The sequence below is a fragment of the Schistocerca nitens genome, chromosome 9 (genome assembly GCF_023898315.1).
Source record: "Schistocerca nitens isolate TAMUIC-IGC-003100 chromosome 9, iqSchNite1.1, whole genome shotgun sequence".
In the NCBI taxonomy this organism is placed as follows: domain Eukaryota; kingdom Metazoa; phylum Arthropoda; class Insecta; order Orthoptera; family Acrididae; genus Schistocerca; species Schistocerca nitens.
The window spans coordinates 485,321,401-485,344,954 of record NC_064622.1 but is presented as its reverse complement, the minus strand read 5'-3'; the positions used below and the strand labels follow the sequence as shown (position 1 = coordinate 485,344,954).

Here is a 23,554-nt window from a genome sequence, read left to right as displayed (position 1 = left end):
CTGGAACCATCATGAAGCCAATAACACCAATGAACATGGCTTCAGATGCAGCAGGTGAAGAAGCGTCCGTGGTTGCTGTCCCTGTAGCAGCTCTGCTGGGTTCTTGTCTCTACCGGAGTGAAATTTTACGAGATCAAAAAAGGTCTAAAGCAGCTCAATGCACGTGCCAGACACATACTTCCTCATCTGAGTTTTAAATGTCCAAACCACGTGTTTTGCCTCACCATTAGATTGAGGAGGAAATGGGGGAGCTCTGAGATTGTGAACACCCCTAGCCTTACAGAAAGTCGCAAATTCTTGAGAAACAGACTGGGCCCATTGTCGGTAACCATGGCATATGGCAGTCCCTCAGTTGCAAAAATCTTAGACAGGGCCAAAATAGTGGCCGCAGTGGACGTGGACACATAGGGAAACTTGGAATAGGCGTCCACTACCGATTTAGGAAGGGCCTAACAAAATTGATGTGTAGATGACCCAATGGATGCTGTGGCATTGGCCAGGGGAAAAAAGTTGTCTGCGGCTCACCTGTTCCTGAATACAGTGAGTGCAAGCGGTGATAATCCGTGGAATCTGTGGGCCAACTACAGAGTCGTACAACGCAACAGGTGCCTGTCACTCCTGGATAGAGAGAGAGAGAGAGAGGGGGGGGGGTGGACTCTTTCATGGTAATGTGGGCCAGAAAACTAATAGCACAATCTATCCTGTGGGAAAACAGAGACGAAAGTCAGAGCAGAGGGACTCCTGTTGCTGATACAGAACTTGATCTGACACTAAATTTACGTCGTCAACAATGGAGAAACGGAAAGCATTAAACGTATCTAACTTGAAAAAGTCTGCAGTATGGGAATGATCTGCAACAAGAAAGGTGAGAGGGCAAACAGCAGATTTGTAAGAAGAAGGAGCAGAAAACTGATCTAAGATTGGAATCTTCCATGAAACCGGCGTGAGGGGAGGGGAACCCAAGTCCACGTACTTTTGTGCATTTACCAAAGTCACTCTAACTCCTGTGCCCACTTCTGCTTTTAGCAGTTTATTTAACACACCCAAGTCAATAAACAATTTGTTTGGGAAAACAGTCATTGTAGAGATAAAATTCATGTCCATTGGTACTACTGTGTCCAGCAAATTTGAAGAGGAGCTACACGCCGATGCAGTGTGGCCTTTCTTTTTGACACTTGTTGCAAAGCGCCCAATGCTTGGGGCACGCAGCACACTTGTGTTGGATGAAGTAGTGCAAGCAAGATGGAAGAGGGCATGCGGCCACTGCAGTGGCGCAGTCTGTTGCTACTGTGCCTGTAACTGATGCTGCCCCATGCGGCAGTGAGTCGAAGGTTGTACTGCTGCAACGGCTTCCCCATTTCCCCGTCGTCCAGAACAGTTGCAGCATCCCTAACAGTGGTTGACTGAACAATTTCTGATACCTCCCCTCATGTGCAGCAATCTGATTGCCTGCAGCCTGTGACACTTCAAAGGAGTGTGCTGTATTGAGCACATCTGTAAGCATCAGACTCTCACATTGAAGTGCTTTTTTGCATACTTCCCTACCCGGGACCAGACAAACAATAAGTTCGTGCACCTTGTGATCAGCATAGGATTCGTGATGGGTACTAGTGACAGATTTACGACAATGGCTCAACCGGTGTAATTTTGCAGCCCAGGCTTTGTAAGATTGGTTTTGGCATTTCTGACCAGCGGTAAAATTCTACAAGCGTCACAGTGATGTACACTCTATCACAGTAATAGGTTGAGAGAAGCTTGCACATTTCATCAGATGATAAGCTGGCCTGTTCCATCAGATGATAAGCTGGCCTGTTCTTGCAAAGGCACCACTTGGCACAACAATTGATACATGCACGCGAAAGCCAGGAAAGAAAGAATGCCCTACTCAGGTTTGCAACACCCACAAGAGAAACTTGGAAATGTTAGAGTAACCGTGTCTTGTAGGAGTCCCAACTTTCAGCTGATTCACCATATTCTGTAAAGGGTGACAGCTGCACTGACAGGACAGTAACCTGCTGTGAATACGCGCAGATGCCACTTTCCTGAGAGTGGTGGCGAGATTTTGTTGTTGTTAGCGAAATCTTGCCACTGGTCAATGAGATGTTGCAGTATTTCTTCCATGGAGATGTTCGACAGGTGATTTAGCACTGATGCTAATACACAGAGAAAATGTAACCCTCACTTGTCGCAAAGTTTGTTATAGCAAGAACAAACACGATGCGTGGAACATAGTACTTTTCATAGCAACACATAAGACATAGGTTGTGCATAGCACTGAACACATTGAGTGGACAACAGTAATACAGTATAAAGAATAGGTCGAGCACTCATTTGCAGTCACTTAAATAATGCTGTTTCGTTGGTGGATCACCAGAGCATGCCAGGGGACTGACCCAGGTGACCTCTATAAGCGGGTCTGTGACAATGTATGGGCGTGCGCTCTCTGAAATCGTGCACGTCTTGAGTGAAGGTACATCACTTACCTCTCAGAATTATTTGCTGCTTTGATCTTTTTACTTTTCATTAAGACTGTGATATTCTACTTCTACTGTCAGTTCTGTAGGTACCAAAGTGTATAGCTCATTAAAATGTGTGTTTAGAGTTTAAATACATTGCAGCATATTGAAATTATTGTTGGTTCAAATTATTTTAGTTCCATCGTTATAATTTCTTCATATTCCATCGTTATAATTTCTTCATATTATGTTGATGGTATACAAGGGTATTAAATGAAACAGTACTCTGCAATCAAAGAAAGAATTAGTCAACTGTAAAGTGCTACTATGTATTTGCATTTGTTTCAGGAGGAGGAGGAAGTCGAGGAGGAAGAAGAAGACGATGATGAGGACGACGATGACGATGATGAGGATGAAGATGATGATGACGATGATGATGATGAAGATGAGGATGATGAGGAAGAAGATGATGACGACGATGATGAAGATGAGGAACCAGATGATCAGGATGCAGCTGACGACGATCCTGATGAGGAAGATGAAGAAGACGATGAGGAGGAGGAGGACGACGACGAGGATGTAAGTGTGAAGAGATGAGAAAATATCAATTGTACACTCACTAGACTAATAAAGTATTCTTCTTTGCCAGACTGGCACTGTCTACAGCTAGGAGATGTTGTCAGCATTACTGCTTTCTGTGCCTTATCAGTTTTATTCTAGAGGTAGACAATTCTGAGACAGCCTTTTTAATCTAGTATTCTTACAAAATTTATAATATTATTTAGTATATATGGAAATATTAACATTCACATAAACCGGCACAGACTCAGTTCTAAGATCACAGTCAGTTTGGTGTTCACTGGGGCTTTTATTCCACTTTAACTTTCAGATGATGTGGGGGGAAGGTTCCATTTATAATCGCTTCTCCATAATGAGAGATCTTGTTTTGACAATGGAAGAAAGTGACTGACTGACTGACTGACTGACTGAGCATTGGGCTCTGTTCCCTTGTGTCATTTGTAAAACTCCCTAAACAAAAACTAAATGGAGTTTATTGAACTTCTTATGATATTGCCCTTCTGATATTCAATTTTGTTCTATTTAACTCACATTTTGTGTCAATTTCATGTGTATGTTGTTTTATCCAGTTGCATTTACTTTCAGCCGTTCTGAAGATCACGATGAGTAATATTAAGTCCTATGGTTTGTGTTTCATTATGTCACATGCTGTCAGTAGTGTTTAATTTTTTATATCTTTTTTTCCCCACCATTAACAGTGTTTAATTTTTTTCACCATAGTCTTCCCCTCAGCACAGTAAATATTGTTACGCTATTTTTTTCTTTAATTGCTTATCTCAACCACTGGTCAATTTTCAGAGCTGTAGAGCAGTTGATGTCCTTTTTGTTTGAAATATCAAATTCTGAACCAGACATTCTTCACTGTGAGCACAAATTGCCAGATCACCTAATTTTCCCAACTATGTATGTTCTTCAGTATATCTTGAATTTCACAAGGAGATGTGTTGTTGCATTTATAACATGTTTCACAAATTGTGTTTAGTCAGAAAGGCATTATTGTCTTCAAAGCAATGCATTGTTGAAATTTCTATAAAATATGAGGAAAAATCACTTCTTCAAGCTACATAAACAGTCAGCGAGTTACCAAGGTGTTTGAATATACACCCCTGGAAATTGAAGTAAGAACACCGTGAATTCATTGTCCCAGGAAGGGGAAACTTTATTGACACATTCCTGGGGTCAGATACATCACATGATCACACTGACAGAACCACAGGCACATAGACACAGGCAACAGAGCATGCACAATGTCGGCACTAGTACAGTGTATATCCACCTTTCGCAGCAATGCAGGCTGCTATTCTCCCATGGACACGATCGTAGAGCTGCTGGATGTAGTCATTTCCATCTGGCGCCTCAGTTGGACCAGCGTTCGTGCTGGACGTGCAGACCGCGTGAGACGACGCTTCATCCAGTCCCAAACATGCTCAATGGGGGACAGATCCGGAGATCTTGCTGGCCAGGGTAGTTGACTTACACCTTCTAGAGCACATTGGGTGGCACGGGATATATGCGGACGTGCATTGTCCTGTTGGAACAGCAAGTTCCCTTGCCGGTCTAGGAATGGTAGAACGATGGGTTCGATGACGGTTTGGATGTACCGTGCACTATTCAGTGTCCCCTCGACGATCACCAGTGGTGTACGGCCAGTGTAGGAGATCGCTCCCCACACCATGATGCCGGGTGTTGGCCCTGTGTGCCTCGGTCGTATGCAGTCCTGATTGTGGCGCTCACCTGCACGGCGCCAAACACGCATACGACCATCATTGGCACCAAGGCAGAAGCGACTCTCATCGCTGAAGACGACACGTCTCCATTCGTCCCTCCATTCACGCCTGTCGCGACACCACTGGAGGCGGGCTGCACGATGTTGGGGCGTGAGCGGAAGACGGCCTAACGGTGTGCGGGACCGTAGCCCAGCTTCATGGAGACGGTTGCGAATGGTCCTCGCCGATACCCCAGGAGCAACAGTGTCCCTAATTTGCTGGGAAGTGGCGGTGCGGTCCCCTACGGCACTGCGTAGGATCCTACGGTCTTGGCGTGCATCCGTGCGTCGCTGCGGTCCGGTCCCAGGTCGACGGGCACGTGCACCTTCCGCCGACCACTGGCGACAACATCGATGTACTGTGGAGACCTCACGCCCCACGTGTTGAGCAATTCGGCGGTACGTCCACCCGGCCTCCCGCATGCCCACTATACGCCCTCGCTCAAAGTCCGTCAACTGCACATACGGTTCACGTCCACGCTGTCGCGGCATGCTACCAGTGTTAAAGACTGCGATGGAGCTCCGTATGCCATGGCAAACTGGCTGACACTGACGGCGGCGGTGCACAAATGCTGCGAAGCTAGCGCCATTCGACGGCCAACACCGCGGTTCCTGGTGTGTCCGCTGTGCCGTGCGTGTGATCATTGCTTGTACAGCCCTCTCGCAGTGTCCGGAGGAAGTATGGTGGGTCTGACACACCGGTGTCAATGTGTTCTTTTTTCCATTTCCAGGAGTGTATGTTCAAAGCAGTAATATGTTACTTTATCCACTCTTCTCAGAATGTACATTCTCAGAATATAGCATTAAACCTCTCCATGATTCACTGTGCTTCTTTGTAGTGTCTTCGAATGGAGTTTAATAAGCATTTCCAGAACACTCAAACGCTCACTAAAAGAACTTGTGACAAAGTTTGCCGCTGCTCTTTCAATCGTCTCTGTCTTCTGTATTAATAGTGTTCTGTGAGGGTTCCAAACTGACAAGCAGTATTCAGGAATCAATTAGTTGAAGATTTTGTTAATTTGTCACATTAAAATTCGTGCAGATGCCAGTATTAGATAAACTGCCTTGTCATTTACCTAGTTTTATGTGAATGCTGCACTTAAGTTTGTTTCAAGCACATAACACTAGGTATTATATAATAGTTAAACTTTACAGTGATTAATCACCAATTGCATACCGTATTTACTCGAATCCAAGCCGCACCTTTTTTTCCGGTTTTTGTAATGCAAAAAACCGCCTGCGGCTTAGAATCGAGTGCAAAGTAAGCTGAAGTTCTGAAAAATGTTGGTAGGTGCCGCCACAACTAACTTCTGCCGTCAAATATATGTAGCACTACACAGGCATGCTTTGCAGGCACAAAGATAAATACTGGCGCCAAAGCCTCTGCATCAGTAAATAAATTTTTTTAAAAGATTGAAGACGAGCTTTTTTTCCTCCGCCCCGAGTTTCGACCACTGCATTTTCACACATTATCCATCGAAGTAAATACAAATTCCATATTGTTCATCTTTGAATGTTGCAGTGTTTCAATGTACTATGAAAATCCGACTGGCAATATGGCCAACTCTACGTTCTGAATTTTTTCCTACCTGTGAGAAGAGATGGGTGCTAATAGGAACTTTTGACTTGTGAATCACATGCAGTATTCTCTTCACCATAAGAATAATACGAATATAAACATTTTGCCATGTGTTCTTTCATGTTTGCTGCTATCTCATTTAAATTCTGTCTGCCTAATAAACTACGAAACTAGATTCTAGAGGGAGACAACAGCAAACGCGGAAGAATATACATATCATGTCATGTTTATATTCGTATTATTCTTATGCGTAATAGTGATACAGTCAGAAATGAAGCATGGCAATTGACTAGATTTTTAAATCTAAGATGACTGTAATTTCTGTGCAGAATGTAATGTACTAAAGAGGCGTCTGCAAAGATTTTCAAACGGAGAAAAATTTTCGTCAAACTCTCGTTCAGAACATCTTCAATCATACGCAGTCTATTATTTGGTTCTTGTTGATCATTATCAAAGAAAGCAGCAGTGTAAGTAACAACAAATAGCAGTCTCTTGCCATTGTTTCGCTAATGAGACGATTACTCTCTCTCTCTCTCTCTCTCTTTTTTTTAAATTTGTAAGCGGCGGTAGCACGCACAAAAGCAAGCCGTGCCGCGAGCGGCGACAGGCCGTAAACACTAATTATCAGAATGTGACAAACAATGCGTGACACAGTACAGTAATGCATCTCCAGCTTAGAGTGACATAAACACCTATAACAAAGAGAACGGCACTAATCAGATCAAAGAAAATTAAGCAATCAATTCAAACCAGACGAAGCACGCGGAAAAGGAAGGGTACCCGTATAAATACGGACGGAGCGCCTGACACATGGCAATGGCTACCTGATAAAGCTTAACTGCTAAGCTTACGACTCGAACCACACTACTGTAGCTGTATTGTCATTCATTCGACCTAAATTGTGTCTCATATTACAATGGACCAACTTTGTTTCGATTTGGAGGTGCGGCCTAAAACTTTTCTCTCCCCTTGAATTTCAAGTCTCAAATTTCAGGTGCGGCTTAGATTCGGGAAAAATTTTTTTTTCCTTTATTTCGAATCTCATTTTTCAGGTGCGGCTTAGAATCGAGTGCGGCTTAGATTCGAGTAAATACGGTAATTGAACAGTGGGTCTTTACACACGTTTATGCACAGTGCATTACTTTTCTTAGTTTTTGGGTCAACTATCAGCTGCTGCACCAAGTGGTGACACCTTGCTCTTCTTCCTACATTTTCTTACAATTTTCCAACATTAAGACTTCATTATATACAACACCAGCTGAAAAGAGCTTTATGGTATTTCCAATGTTATCCGCTATGTTATTTACATGCATCATGAACAGTAAGGGTTATACAACAGCACTTCACTGGGATATGCCCAAAGTCACTTTGATATTCAGATCATCTCTTCAGAAAAATGGAACTTTGCAGTCATAAAGGAAAAAAAAATCATTTCTCTAGTCATGCCCTTCATTTATTTTTTCTTTGATACTGTTGCGCCCATCAGTCCAAAGACTGATGTGATACAATTGTCCTTACTAGACTGTCCTGGTCAAATATCTTCACCTCTACATAACTACCATAGCCTACATCCATTTGAACCTAGGTTTAATATTCGAGCCTTGATCCCCCCCCAAGTGCGCGCGCACACACACACACACACACACACACACACACTCTCTCTCTCTCTCTCTCTCTCTCTCTCCTCTCCTCTCCTCTCCTCTCCTTTTCCAAATTGACAATTCCTTGATGCCTCAGGTTATTTGCAAGTGACAGATAACTTCTTTTAGCCAGGCTTTGCCTTTTGTAGGACATCTGCAACTGAGAGACGTGATTAATAGAATGACATCCACTTCAGTTGTAATAATGATTTATTCAATCTGCGACCAGTTTCAGGATGTGAAAATCCCATCTTCAAGTGATTGGTGTATTTGTGGGAGAGGACCAAACAGCGAGGTCATCAGTCCCATTGGATTAGGGAAGAATGGGAAAGAAGTCGGCCATGTCCTTTCAAGGGAATCATCCTGGCATTTGTGTGAAGCAGTTTAAGGAAATCACAGAGGACCTAAATCAGGATGGCCTGATGTGAGTTTGAACCGTTGTCCTACCGAATGCGAGTCTGTAGTGTTAACCACTGCGCCACCTCGCTCGGTTGTCGTGAAGTGTATAAAAACTGTAACACACACTTGGAGAGGAGGGAGGAAATATAACATAACATGTCTGTGCAAACCAGGGGAGCAGACTAATGAAGCAAGAGGTCGGGAGGCGCCGAATGTCGCAGGCACGAACATTGTGCAAGGAGGTAATCTGAAGACTTTATTAATGAAGGTATGGTAAATCAGGACTGACTGGTCCAAGCGCTTACAATACTTTATTTAAGTGAATAATAAAATATAAACAAGCCATGAGTGGGTGCCCAGCTAGATAACTCTCAGGCATGTAAACAAAGTGATGTTTTAGGCAACAAGGTAACGATATGTGGGCAAAATGAGTGAACAGAGGATAAGAAACAGTAAAAAACAGTGATATAAAAAAGAATGGTAAAATAAACTATGCCAATTAAACCATCATCATATTTGTAGGATACATTACGGGATCAAGTTACGTCAAATGAAATATATAAAAAACTATCATAAAACTCTGAAATGTTAGTGGAACTATGAAAGCAGTGAAATACCAAAATAACATGGTTTGGCTGAATACCCTGCATTATACAAAACGTTACTGATATGGAAAGATGATTAAGGGGTGAAATAAATAAACAAATGGAAGTTCAGAGAAATAGACTTGAACATGTGACATATTATTTAAAAAGCTTATAGTTATTTAACAGTACCATGTGTAGTGGTTTGCTGATTTAGTGTGCATAGTGGATTTTGGTTCAAGTTGCACAAAATTTCAATTTCTTCAAATAAATTAAGGATTGATCTGTTGGCTATAGGTGGAGTATACTTAAGTTGTTGTTGTTGTCTTTAGTCCTGAGACTGGTTTGGTGCAGCTCTCCATGCTACTCTATCCTGTGCAAGCTTCTTCATCTCCCAGTATGTACTGCAGCCTATTTTTTTTGTATTATGAGTAGAATGCTTGTATGGTTTTAGGTGAATAGTTAACACAGATAGTGAATTACTTACATCCAGGTGTTCTTTGAACCGAATGATGAATGCACCAATTATGACGTTTTACTCAGTATGTTTATTTATTTATTTATTTTTATTACTTGTTAGCACTGTTACTGTATCACTTTTAGCTCATTGTGTCCTGTTTAGCCTATGTACCATTTCGTTGTTGCCAAAAAATAAATCAAATTTTTTTACATATCTGACAATTACCTAGCTTGGCAGCGTACCGCAGATTGTGTATGTTTTATTATTCATTTAAATTAAGTATTGTAAGCACTCGGACCAGTCAGTCCCAATTTTCCGTATCTTCGTGATAAGGACTTCAGTTTATTTCCTTGCATACTGTTTGCAGCTGCAGCTACCTCCAGACCTCTGATGTGATGCTTCATGCTGTCCTTGTTGGCATTCATAGCATGCAAGTGCTTGATGGTGGACAGTGTGAGAACACTGTTTGGTTTTGATTTCTTTTTCCTTCGTCGTACCCATCCAGATATTACATTTTTAGGTCCATTTGATTATTAGGCCCTCTCCTCTTTCATCTAGATCCATCTGAGATGTAAGGATTTGGTGTCTTTGTACTAACTCGCCTAACCAAATGTCATGTGCGACCAAATAAAATAAGTGAGTCACTTTGTTTCATTAGCCCATTCTGGTTTTTACAGATGTGTTACGTTATATTGCCTCCGTCATCTCCCACTTTGTTTTGCGGTTTTTTATGCAGCTGTAGATGTGTCTTTAACATCCAGAAATCAGTCATGGATTAATAAATCATTATTACAACTGAAGTGTATGTCATTCTATTAATCACAACTTCCTCATTAGTTGTTCGATCTACCCATCTAATCTTCACCATTCTTTTGTATCAACACATCAGATGTTTTTGATTTCTACATTGACTGAACTGTTTATCATCCACATTTCACTCCGTACAAAGCCACACTCAATACAGATACCTTCAGAAATGACTTTTCTTTATTATGGTGCACAGAATGTACATTGAAAGGTCAGTGCATTCAACCATTTATACTGCCTCCACCTTTCTCCACGAGGTAGTGGCATGATTTTGTCTATTTGCATTTTCAGTGTATTATTTTTTTCTGAATTTTGCTTCCTAAAAGTAAAATTTAGATAATGTTACAAAGTTTTGTGTGAATTTTCATTGCTCAGCTCTTTGTTTGACTTGGCCTCGTTCTGTACCTTTTTGGTTGCACATGGATAATTCAGCAGCTTCAGGTGAGCAACTTATGTTTGTTTATGATGATATTTTGTTGATGTTCAGACATTGCTGTAAATACAAAAAAATGTGAACCAAATAGTGAGGTATTTGCATGGCGTTTTTATGATGTTTAGGTTACACTGTGTGACCATAAGTCTCCAGACACCCACTAATGCTCATTCTGAAGGTGCCATCCACACAGCTTAATTTTGCTACTATTTTAGTGTATACTTTTTACGGAAAAATTTCTGCTGAATACTTAATTTGTTTCCACCTTTCTAAAAAAGTAGTGTCAAATTTTTGGGTGAATTCATTTGGCATGAAACAATTGTTTTTTATCATTGATATTTGATAGGGTTCACGTCAGCAATTTGTGTTGACTAGTCTAGTAAACCCACATTATCTTCTTTGATGTATGATACGTCGGTCTTGGATCTGTGGAAGTATTATCGTGCCAATACAGGAAGTTCAGATTGAAAGTGTTTCTATGTGATGGTAGAATGGCATTGTCCAAAATGTTTTATATGCACCTGTATTAATTTTGCTATTGATCAAAATGCATTGCATGAGACAACCATGTTAATCAGCACCAAACCATTACACAAACTCTACTGAATTTCATTATTGCTGCAACAGTTTGAGATAAATACCATTAACTGAATTACCTGTCAGTGCTTGGCATAAAATGTCAATAACAACATAAGAGAAACACTTATTTCATGGTAAATACCATTTGCTGGGAATCCACGAGGTTCACTCTTGACTGTCTTAGTACCAGTTGTGACTCATCACTCTTAAAAACATTCTTCCATTGCACCTCAGACAGTGATATCATTGTTTGCGCTATCCGACAGACATCGGTTATTTATTATTGAGAGGAACAGCAGCAGCAGTGCAATATTTTTCTACTTAATAGTTCATTTTATCGATAACTTCTGTACCTAAGCTGCAGCAGAAGTCCTTTATAATAGCAGGCAGGGATGTTCGATGATCAGTGTTCGGTTCATACTATATTCTTCAGAGTTTACATATCAGTAAATATGCAAGCTCTTCCATTTTGGTGACTGGATTTACTGCCTCCCTGATCTTTCCGTAATAACAGCACAATTGGGATCATGTAAGTACTGTTACATCACTGTGATGTAGTACTTGATCTTGAGCCACTAAAATCAGACCCCACTCAAAGTAACTCAGTTATATCCATTGACCTTTTCTAATCTGTGATGCTGATATATCATGTTTACATTTGTATGCCCTTAGATAGATAACATGATGTCATACATAACGTGTTCAGTGGGGTTTCTAGAGACTTTTGGCCACATATTGTATGTCAGCAAAACATGTCAATGTTGACTTGTGGTTATATTATTTTACAGGAAAGGAGAATACTGAACAGAATATTCAACAATTTCCCCTGAAAATGGAGGGTTGCCAAGTACATAAACAAGATAACACATATGATGTTATGTTTTTTTGAAACTAAAATGAAAACTTGCCTTATAAATTGAATCTTGATAATGTTCAAGATGGTGTCAAAAATGTAATGAACAAAATTTTCTGCATTCATTGCTGATGCGGAGCCATCTACATCGGCAAAGAAGAAATATTTTTCTATGTTTAACTACTCTTTTCAGAGAAAGAATCTGAAAACTGTGATCAATTCTAACATTAAGAATAAAACTTCTGCAACATATTTTCAAATATTTTGCTGATAAATGCAGGAATTGTGAATAATTGACTATTGAGAGCCTATGTTGAAGGCTGCGTAATGAACAAGGCCACCATACCATGAGAAGCGGGAACTGCAAGATGTGTCTAAAATATTCAGTGAATGGACAGCTGTATGAACATGATAGTGTGCCAAAGATGGATAGACATGCCTAGAAGTGTTACCAAATGTCAACACACTAAGTTGAACCAGACTGATCTGGTGACTGAAAATTCAGATCATATTGTGATGGAACGTTCCATAAATGCAAAGTTTTGTCACAAATTGTGAAAAATAGCAACTGAGCTGTCAGATTTAGAGGCAAGTGTACAGAACAGAAACCATAAAAAGGAAATGTTTCTACAATTGATTGACACGCATTTAGGACACCATGTTGATACTGGCTGCCAATAGGCCTGACACACGACATTGAGCAAATTCGATAGTCACCTTTGTTCAAGGAAATTTTTAAAACTATAATTCAACAAGATTTAGGAAAGCGGAATGTCTGTTCATGTTTGGTGGAGTGCAAGTTGTTTGATTACAGAAGGAAACTGCTAGATATTTCATTGACACATTTGACCAACATCCATCTTTTCTGTCAACATCATTTGTGATGGTGTAGCAAAGGCATCCACCGTGGCCACATTGTGCCTGTTACTGCATTACAGGTTGACAAAACATGAAAAGGTGTGTGAGATAAGTACTGGCAATTTCCAGCCAAAACTATGTTGTGGCCAGTAAAGATTACTTTGAGAATGAGTAAAGATATTTTGCTTATACCTTATAATTTATGATTTTGTATTACCGTTCACCAAACTTTTTAGACTCACATTGCAATTCAAGTTAACAGCAAGCTGAGCAAGGGCATGTTATTTTTCTAAAACTTCCCATTCAAGTGGATCTGCTAGATGTGAGAGATCATTCATGGCATATCATCTTAGTTCATCAGGATGATGCATAATTTCATAATTTTAAGAACAACACCAGGTGGACGCCATGGTGAATTTTCAAGTCAGCTAGCATCAGGAGGAGTTAGAATAGAACTGCAAAAGATGGTGCTTAAATACAAGACAATAAACTGTTTACACAGTTGTAGATAATTTTAAAGAATAAAAATTGTTAGCAAAAAGTGCTTTGTGTAAAAATAAATATACTTTTTTTTTCCGTGCACACTGGATTCTTCCAGTTCTATGTGTAAAATGTTCTGTATTATGCAACATTGGACCAAAATTAATATAACGCTGAAGACATATTCCCAAATGACACAAAAGTAATCTGATTTGTGGGAATCTTCACGAAGTTACCAATTTCTTAGCTATCAACATGCATTTCTTTTGGCTTATCCGGAAATTAGAAAGATTTCATGTAATAAATACAATTTTTTAGGATAAAAGAACAATACTTGAATGCCATGTCAGTTTTTACAATCACATGAACTTGACAAAAAAGTGAAATGAGCTGATTGGTTTACTGCCATGAACATTTTAGAGAGAAAAAGGGCAAAATTATTATGTAATAATTACATACTTTTCAAAATACTGTGACATTGTTTATAGCATCTTGCTGCCAAACTTACCAAGTATTAGGTAAAAATGTCTGTTATTGGGGGAAAAACTGAATTTTCATTGATGCAATGCCTCAGTGACCTCACTTAAGTGAGGCTGTACTCCACATTCCCAGTATGTTTTCTGTCCCTGTGTTTCACCTGTATAAGAACTGTGTCCACAGATATATTACTCAGCAAAATTAACTCTGATTCCAGTATAAAAGGCTCTGACTTGTCCCAGTTGAAATTAAAGCATCCTGGAAAGTGGTAGCTGGAAATGTCTTTGCAGACAGACATGACAAATTACAGTGAACATAGTTAAGTTTGTTGATAATAAGAAGTTGAAAGGAACGAGGCAATTCCCTTTCAAGGTTTTAAAATTTCGCAAGATGGTAGTGAGAGAGACATGTAAATAGGAGGGAAATTGTTTATATACCCCAAAGAAAAAGAAGCAAAATACTTACCAGTAAGTATTCCATTGGTAATGGTGTGCTAGCAGGCAGCAGTTTCTGTGATATTGTGAACAACATTATTAGATGCTAAATTTTCTTGAAGATCATAACTTTTGTTAGACAGCAGTGAAACTCAGTTGTGTCAGAACAACTGACAAGAAATATCCTTTCTATAGGATTTGGTTTTTATGGCTGCCAACATTAACAAGTGAAGCATTTGTGTCTAAAGGACAAGATATATTGTGAATGGGTATGCTGGATCAAAATATTGGGGAAAAAAAGAAGTGTAATTAAGGAGGATTGGTTTATTCAGATAATATGTGTATTTTCAAATTATGTGCAGTGAATAAATGCTGGCAAAGTGACACCACGTGTGAGACATACTGGTAAACAAAAGTTCCAAGCAGTGTTTATTGCTGCTAGACTTCTTAAGGTTCTGCTGCACACTACTGTAATAATAGAGGGACATGTGCTGTTGATAACTTCATCCCCTTTTAGGGACATAAACAAGACGCTGACACTGTTCTGGCCATGACCACAGTTGACTTTGGTAGATTTATTCTATGTTTGTGATTAAACTATTTTGCTCGTGAGTTTCTGTGCCAGTTAGCACACTCGCTTTCATAAAAGTGACTAGCTTCATTCTTTTTTTCTCCCTGCATTTTTTTCCTTATCATCATCATCATCATCCTCCTCCTTCATCCCTTATTTGGCACTGATACACATTTTATTATATTCATAGTGTGAATTTCATCATAAAATAATTGTTTGATTTCTTCTATTGAGCTCTACTCTTGCACAATGGTTGTTCATCTTATTTTCGTCCAGTGCTCATGTTGGTGGTTCCAAATTTCCTGTTCAGCTGACCATATTTATTTTACTACAGTTGTTTTCTTCATATACTACAAATCAGATAGAATATATGCAAAATTTGATTTAGAATATATTTATGTTATCTTAGGAAAATTACTTTTATTATGTAATGTTTGATTAAATTAGCTTAGGAAATTAAATATCAGTAAACACAGACAGCTGATAACAAATGGAAGTAAATATAGTGATAAGTTTCTTTTAATAGATATCTCTGATTTCCTAGATTTGCCTGCTAACTGAAATTGGTGAAAATATAAATAATGTTGTTCAGTTTTTGTTATGACTTGGAATTTTTTCCAGTTTTTCTTAACATTTAGATCAAATGGTATTTTTGCCCATTTAACACACAGCATAAAATATCCAAATAGTTCAAGTAATCAAGTAACAGCAGAAGTACTTGTAATAGATGTATTTAATGTGTTAGATTTACAAATTTCTAAAGAATAAAATTAATTGAGTTTAAGCATAATTTCTGAAAATTTCTGTGCTTTCTTTTCAGTATGCATCAATGCTAGCTTGCAGAGATGACAGTGAACAGAAAATTACATTATGGAGTCAAAGTTATTATATTGATCACCTAAGTACTAATTGTTTAAACTTGCATTTTGTGTTTCAGCTGGCAAGGTATTGCCTAAGATGTAGAGCTGCACATTTTTACTTATGTGGAGTTTATATTTATATTTTTTGCCTAAAGTTCTGGATAAAATATACGTGGATGTTGGAGAAGATATCTGAGGAAATCTTGCAGGAAATTAAAAATAGCATCCGACACATTTAATGCACCCTTAAAGAAACTGTTATTGAACATTATCAACGGATGTACAAAATCACATAACATGCACCCATTTGGAGTAGGGTTATAAATGTGGGCGATTTTGGAAAACATTTCAGTTTGTGTGGAAAGAACACATGTCAGTGTACTTATTAAAAGTAACATCATATTCTTCCAGTACTTTGGAAATTTCTATAAAAAGTTATTTTCAGATATAGAATTTTAAAACATATTGATAAGTGGTGCAAAATAACATCAAGATAATGGCATATAAGTGAAGTACTTGTAAATTTCATATTTTCATCGTCTCATTTATGAACCACAGAGAAGATGTATGCAGACTTCCAGAAAATAATATAAATTGTGTAATTGCTGGCTTAGTTGCACTTAAATAAATCATGATGAACCTGACAAAACAAACATATCATACTTTTAAGATGTCACTGCTCTAACACAGAATATTTGTCGGAGACATACCTAATGTTGTCATCTTGGATGAGTTTTCTTGCTCAAGCAACTGCCAAGTATAGAAGAAAGAAACATGTTGAAAAGTGGTGCAAAATAACATCAAGATAATGGCATATAAGTGAAGTAGCTGTAAATTTCATATTTTCATCGTCTCATTTATGAACCACAGAGAAGATGTATGCAGACTTCCAGAAAATAATATAAATTGTGTAATTGCTGGCTTAGTTCCACTTAAATAAATCATGATGAACCTGACAAAACACAGAATATTTGTCGGAGACATACCTAATGTTGTCATCTTGGATGAGTTTTCTTGCTGAAGCAACTGCCATGTATAGAAGAAAGAAATATTGTGTTTGAAAACTTTATGGAGACAAGGAGACAGGCATACAAATTAAGAACTTATTTTTGTCAACAAAATGTAAAAAAAAGGACTCGAATAATGTACACATTCAGGGGAGAGAAGTGCAGTTTTATAGTCGCCAATAATCCATCTAACTCTACCATCTGAAAGAGAAAATAGTGCTTCACTAAGAGAACAGTCACATTGAAAGAATGCTACAGAAAACTTTTTAAATCGTTTTCATTCATCATGTTGCAAGAAGACACCAGTGCTGTTTTTTCTACCCTTTTTTGTCTTTCTCTGAATAACAGCGCATTTTGTGAAGTATATGGTATATTTATATTATCAAAAATAATCAAGTTTGTTGTGAAGAATGATAGTGTGGTATTAAAATAGTGTCTGGTAAAGGATCAATGGCATTCTGATACATCAGGATTTATCCATGACGGTGTTAAACAGAAGAGTGACTTCCTAGATCTGGTGATCAATAAATTTATGACATGTAAGTGTAAATGCATCGTATTGCCATTTGCATGAAGAAAAGATGCTGAGTGAATTGGAATTAAGAAGGTAAAAAGCAAGTGGGATAGTATGACTTACATTATAACAGAACATTGAGAAAACTACATATGGAAATAGTTACAACTAGTGTTTAAATGCAGTGGCAAGTGTGTTAAAAGGTGTCAGGGAATAGAAGATTGCGAATCTCATTGTAGATTCCAGCTGCATTCTACCCAAGGAACTGAGTGTAATATCAGTGGGAGAGGTGTGTATACAATGGATTCTGAAAAATCGTAAGTGTTAATATGTTATCTAAGATAAAATGGGCATAATTTTATACTCTGTATGGAACACTTTTGTTTCTTCTGGAGAACAGATATACCATCAAAGAAGTTACTTGCGTCAAGATAGCACAGGGCCAAGTTGAACAAACATGTATCTGTTTTCATTTCAGATTAAGGAACATTTATAGTCAGAGTACGAGTATTCATATTGTGTATGACAGTTTCAAGTGATGAGGATAAAAATTAGTTTCACAATAATTATTGTTGTTAAACGGGCTCTGGAGAGCTCAGTATTTTCAACAAAAGTGACAGAGTAAAAGTGTGTTGTATCTTGAAAAATATGTACACTCGTATGCCATTCTCAGTGTAGAGATTAGATCAGAGTATTTTTTGTCTGTATACACTGAAAATGACTTAGAGGTTTCAGGTATATCTCATAACAGGACAAATTAAAAACTTCTAAACTTCAATGAATGTGCAAGCATAATGAAAGTATGCAGAAGTGAATGAGGATAACACAAGACTCTGACAAGAACATTGAAGAATGAACAAGAAAATATTGCTTTATTCAACAGTGGACTAGTTACGAGAGACATCATGACTAATTGTGAACCAGAAAAGGATAGTGGAGTCACCGCACACCAGTCAATAACTTCCGCTGGACAGTGTCTCAGGAGTATAATCTGGAAGGTACTGGAGCTTGAATTGCTTAATGCTACTGCAAGTCTGAGAAGATTTTATTGAAGAAACTTGCGAAGTCTGTTGCCATAAAAAGATGTGAAAAACATGCAGTGAGTAAGAATAGCGTTCCTGGAAGTGTCTACTAGAAGAAAAGGCGCCAAATATACTTCGCTCTATTCAGAATTTTTCAATTTTTAATGCTGAGAGTTAATGTGAAACTTACATCGGAAATCGAAGTGTAACACATGTGGTTCAAATGTTGAAATTCAAGATGAAAGTGGAACAAATCTGTCTTTACATCAAACCCTGACTCTGCATTCTGAAAGTGATTATCAGGCCTCACTACCATCTGAAAAGCTCAAATCTTGTGTTCAGTTTAAGCATAAGCTATTTATTCTTGTTACGGTATTCGTCCAAGTGAAGAAACAGATGTATGTGTTCATAAAACAAAAATATTGGAAGTATTATTCTAAATAATATAGAGTGGTGATTGTTGATTTGAAAAGAAAGTAGTGAAAATTAACAATTATATCTTACAACCAGTGATGGGTTTCTGTATTTAGGGCAATGAAGTAAATAACTGAAAAGAAAATATTACAAATTAAAAGTAACGTCATAGAACCAGTGATGAGTTTCTCTACGTAGGACACTGAAGGAAGTAACTGGATGAGCAGAAAAAAGAAATAAACAGAAGAGTAAAAGTAGCCATGAACACTTTCATGTTTCCTGTGTGTCTGAAATGGAAAGTTTGCAATCAGTGTTGCTGTTGACGATCAGATAGGGACTTCTAATGTTAAAACCATTCAGAAAGTAAGAGTTGCCTGTGGGCAATTGAAAGATGCATATTGCGAAGTATTGCAGGAAAACAAGCTGTTGGATTCAGGAACAAACTGGAGTGGAAGACATAATTATAACACTAATAAAATCAAACAGGCATGAGTGGAACATTTTGTCAAGCAAATTGATGATAGACGAACTAACAAAATCATTCCGTAGATTTCAAGAAATAAGAAAGGATAGGGGCTTTAGCCAAACAGAAGATGACCTTACGACATTGTAAAACAAGCAGGAGCAAGTTGGATGCATATGGCTGTGAACTGTAATGCAGGGAGAAGTATGGATGAGGCCTCTGCTCACTTGTGGGTGTCAAACAGTTGAGAGTGAGTGAGTGTTTTTGTGATGAGGAGGCATGTTAGTTGGAGCTACTTCAAGAAAGGTTGAGTCTCGGAGATTCTATACTGTCCTGTACATGAAAGTGACAGTCTTACTCTGTAGTTAATGTCTTACTATGTTGTGGACAATCAAAATTAGAAAATCTGAAATAAGTTACATGAGACTTAAATGACAAAATATGAATACACTTTATTGTGTATAAAATAAAGAAGGGGCACCAATTCACAGTATTAGCATGTTTGCTAGATGGAGTGATGCACAGATAAATCACTTGTTCATAAGAAAGAGAGAGATATTTCGAAGAAAAGGAAGGAAGTTGTTACTTCTTATTGCATCATTGCGTCACTGCAAGTCAAATGTTGTGTGTGTGTGTGTGTGTGTGTGTGTGTGTGTGTGTGTGTGTGTGTAGGGAATAACTGTTGATGTCAGAACATTCTGGTTGGTTATAAACTGAGCCTTCGGAACATCAAAAACGATGTGAAATACTTGTTGTTAATGTGAGACAGAAAATTGTTTACAAAATACTAAATACTTGCCTGCTTTTGATTTGAAGATAAAGAAATGGAAAATATGACAGGTTTTAAAATAAATCGTGAAGCTCAGCAAGACAGTACAGATAATCAAATATAGAAAAGTATTTGCAAGTAACTGAAAGTAAAAAAAAGAGTGAAAATAGCTGTTTCATCAGAGAAAGATAATTGTAAAATCTGTTGTGTTGTGAAAACTCTTCATTAGTTTCAAAAAGTTTTTAGTCTTTTGTCATGTCTAACACAACGTAAGTAAGTAAGAAAATCTTTGTAGTCACAAAATTTGCGTGGATGATGTTTGGTAATGGTGGGATTGCTGATGATCAGTAAAGTGTGAAAGAAAAGAAAAAAAGATAGTTCAGGTTCTGAATTTTGAAGTTCTTTACACAAAATTTAACAATGGAAACTCCAGGTTTGAATATCAACAATATAAGAAAAAGATAGATTGCTACTCTCTGTAAAGATGACACATTGAATTGCAGACAAGCACAACGAAAAGACACTTACACATTAGCGTTTGACCAAAGCCTTTGTCAGAAAAGCAAAAACACACACATTCATTCACACAAACAAGCAAATCTCACGCACACATGACTGTCATCTCTGGCAGCTTGAACACACTATTACTTCTGCTCGATCTGCTAGAGATGGCGATCATGTTTGTGGGTTATGTTTGCTTATGTGAATGAATGTATGTGTGTGTGTTTTCTTTTCTGATGAAGACTTTGCTGAAAGTTAATGTGTAAGTGTCTTATTGATGTACTTGTCTGCAGCTTGACATGTCATCTTTACGATGAGTAGCAATCTGTTTTCCTTATATTATTTATACAGAGTGAAATTTAATTTGGCTGATGGGTATGGGAAAACAGGACAATATAGCAGAAAAGTTACTCAAAGACATCCTATACAGTTATGAGATAGACTGACTGGCAAATGTTTTGTTTAAAAGTCAAAGAATCAGATAAATATTCACGGATGTATAACAAGAAGGAATCAAACAATAAATAAAGTTCATAGGCTGGTTAGAGAAAAGAGCTGAAAGAGGAAGTATAAGAAGAAAAGAAAAAGGGAGAGGAAATAGACAACTCACAGTTTTTAAGTTTTTAGGGATATTTTAGGCAGCACACGGAGTGAATACCACAATCTTAATCAAATTAAAGATATTGGAGAAGGAGAGTTAACACCTGCAAGGTCTAGAAAAGCTGAGGGTAGACTAAAATTCACATACCATTGAAAAACAAACAACAACTTAGATCTTTTATATGAGCAGGAATGAAATATTTAAACTGAACAATGAGATAGAGAGCATATTGGTAGTGTGTGTGTTAATAATGAACCGTATATGACATTTTTCATCAGGTGAAGGACAGAAACATCATCTATGTTGCTCTGTTGTGTAAGTGAGCATATAGGTAAGAAAAAATTGCAAGGAAAGAAACTATCATAAAATATTTTACGTGTACGTTGAAAATAGTTTCTTCAAATAAAATTGATTCAGATGTTGCAGGTGCGCATATAGCATTTTTTTTTAATTGCATAGATTGAAGTACTTTTCTAGATAGCATCTGCTGCATAGTGTTTCAACAGAAAGGAGCAGCTTAATTACAGCTGATGGTTTCCGTGATGCAGTGTTGTGTTTTAATAGTCTTCAGCTGCTATCAGTATTAATTTATTTGCATTGTTTAAATTCCAAGCCAGTTCCATTGTAGTGCAACTTGAAATTGGAGGCCATCTTGTTGTTCTTATTTGGCTATATTTAAAAAAGACAGAAGTGAAATCAGTTTTTTTACAGGATGCATAATATTTGCTGGTAAATTAGCACTCACAGGTCAGAGACTAAATTAGGTTTTATGTCAACCTCTTTCTGGCAGAAGAGCACCTTTTTAACAAATTCCATTTGATTTTGCAGTAATTGATACTGATACTTTTCTTATTCTTTGTAAGGACTCAGATTCCAGTTCTGGAGCATAACCATCTCGGCTACAGACAAGAGGGAGGAACGGAGTAAGAACAAACCACCTTGATACACATTTAAATTGGTGTGACTTGGAGCTTTAATATGAGTGAACAGAAGTGAGTTCTTTTTGCAAAGTGGTCAATGAACAACAAACACGGAATGCATCTGTCTTTTCACCAATGTGTGCAGAATTATAGTTGCTTGTGTTTCATGTATAGACAGTGCCTCAGGAAGCTAAAGTTGGTGCTATCTGCTCTTCATAAGTGACAAGAACTGCATTGGTGTGTGTGTGTGTGTGTGTGCAATGAAGATCCTTTATTTTACTGCCTTGCATCTTGATAACCAAGAAGCAGAATGTTTTGCTTTTACATGTCTTGCTTCCCGAGAAAATACTTCTGTCTTGCTATAGAGACATCTACCATCTGAACGTAATAGTCGAAGGGTCTTGTCTTTCACATTTTTCTTTTTGTGTATGACTACAAACCACTGAATATCAAACAAATGATAAAAATGTAGATAGAAAATTATATTGCAATGATGTTTCTTCAAATATTTGCTATCTGTTAAAAGTTTATAAAGTTGGAAGGACGATATATACTTTACATAGAAAAGATAAATTCATTTTTAGAAAATTTATAGTATTAAATGAATGAATGATGTTGATGGTACTTTAATTTTAGAGTACTGGCATGCCTCTCCCTACTGACAGATATCAAACTTAATGTTGGGACAAAGAGTAAATACTTTAAAAATATGGTGAGTTCAAACTGTATTTAATGTGACATCGTTTGTCGTCATTGTTCCATATTGTTTACCAGAAATTGTAGTTGTCAGATAATTGTAAATGAAGATCTTTAAGTGTATAAACATTTAATTTATTCATAGGTTTCAAATTTTTTACTGAAACATACTGACTGTTTCGTTACAACAAAGAAGCAATAGGGAATGGAAGGAAAGATAGACACAAACAGTTTGACAGAGGAGAAAACAGTAATATGGTGAAGTGATCACCTAGAAGTTATCACATTAATATGCGTGGAAGAGTATATAACATAAGAGGAAAAGAAATGCTGTGCAGCTAATCAAGTTATTCAGTGATGAAACTTTTTTGTCAAAAGAAAGCAAGATGATTTTTAAGGGTGGATTTGTGAGATATAAAGGATTTGGTATATGTTAAAGAAGTAAATACAAAACATATTTTTAGCATAAATCAATGGTTCTGTTTGCTGATTTACCACCTATGATATTCTGTTTTGTTTGTTTTGAGCAATTCCACCTTAAAACAGCGTGGTATCTTGAAGTTTTGTTGTTCAGAGCCCTCTGTGCTGGGTTTCTCAGTTAACTAGTAAATGAAGTGAATGGTAAGTACTTCTATTAACATTTACTAAAAAAATTCTGAATATTTATGTATCATTATGAGGTAGAATTGCTGGTCATCACTTATCTTCAGACACTATCCTAGCTTTCCGATCTAATAGTTTCTTCATCTGGAAGGATGGTCAGTCCCTTTCATGCCGGGGTCCGAGTGACCTGCAGCTCCTTGTTAGCCTTTCTCAACCTATCCCTCTCTCCT

The 23,554-nt window shown here is 37.8% G+C and overlaps 1 protein-coding gene across 4 annotated transcripts in view; it reads left to right on the top strand.

The window, feature by feature from the left end:
* Positions 1–23,554, top strand: part of LOC126203389 (homeobox protein slou-like) — a 143,136-nt gene that overhangs the window by 112,149 nt on the left and 7,433 nt on the right. Inside the window, exons 9-10 of one of the 4 annotated variants that reach the window (XM_049937696.1) lie at positions 2,805–3,035; positions 21,969–22,427. In XM_049937696.1, the coding sequence (XP_049793653.1) occupies positions 2,805–3,035; positions 21,969–21,995 (258 nt within the window). In that variant the 3' untranslated portion in view covers positions 21,996–22,427. Of the gene's footprint in view, positions 1–2,804; positions 3,036–8,248; positions 8,663–12,069; positions 13,469–21,968; positions 22,428–23,554 lie in introns of those variants that run through there. The other 3 variants (XM_049937695.1, XM_049937693.1, XM_049937694.1) reach the window with 3 other exon arrangements.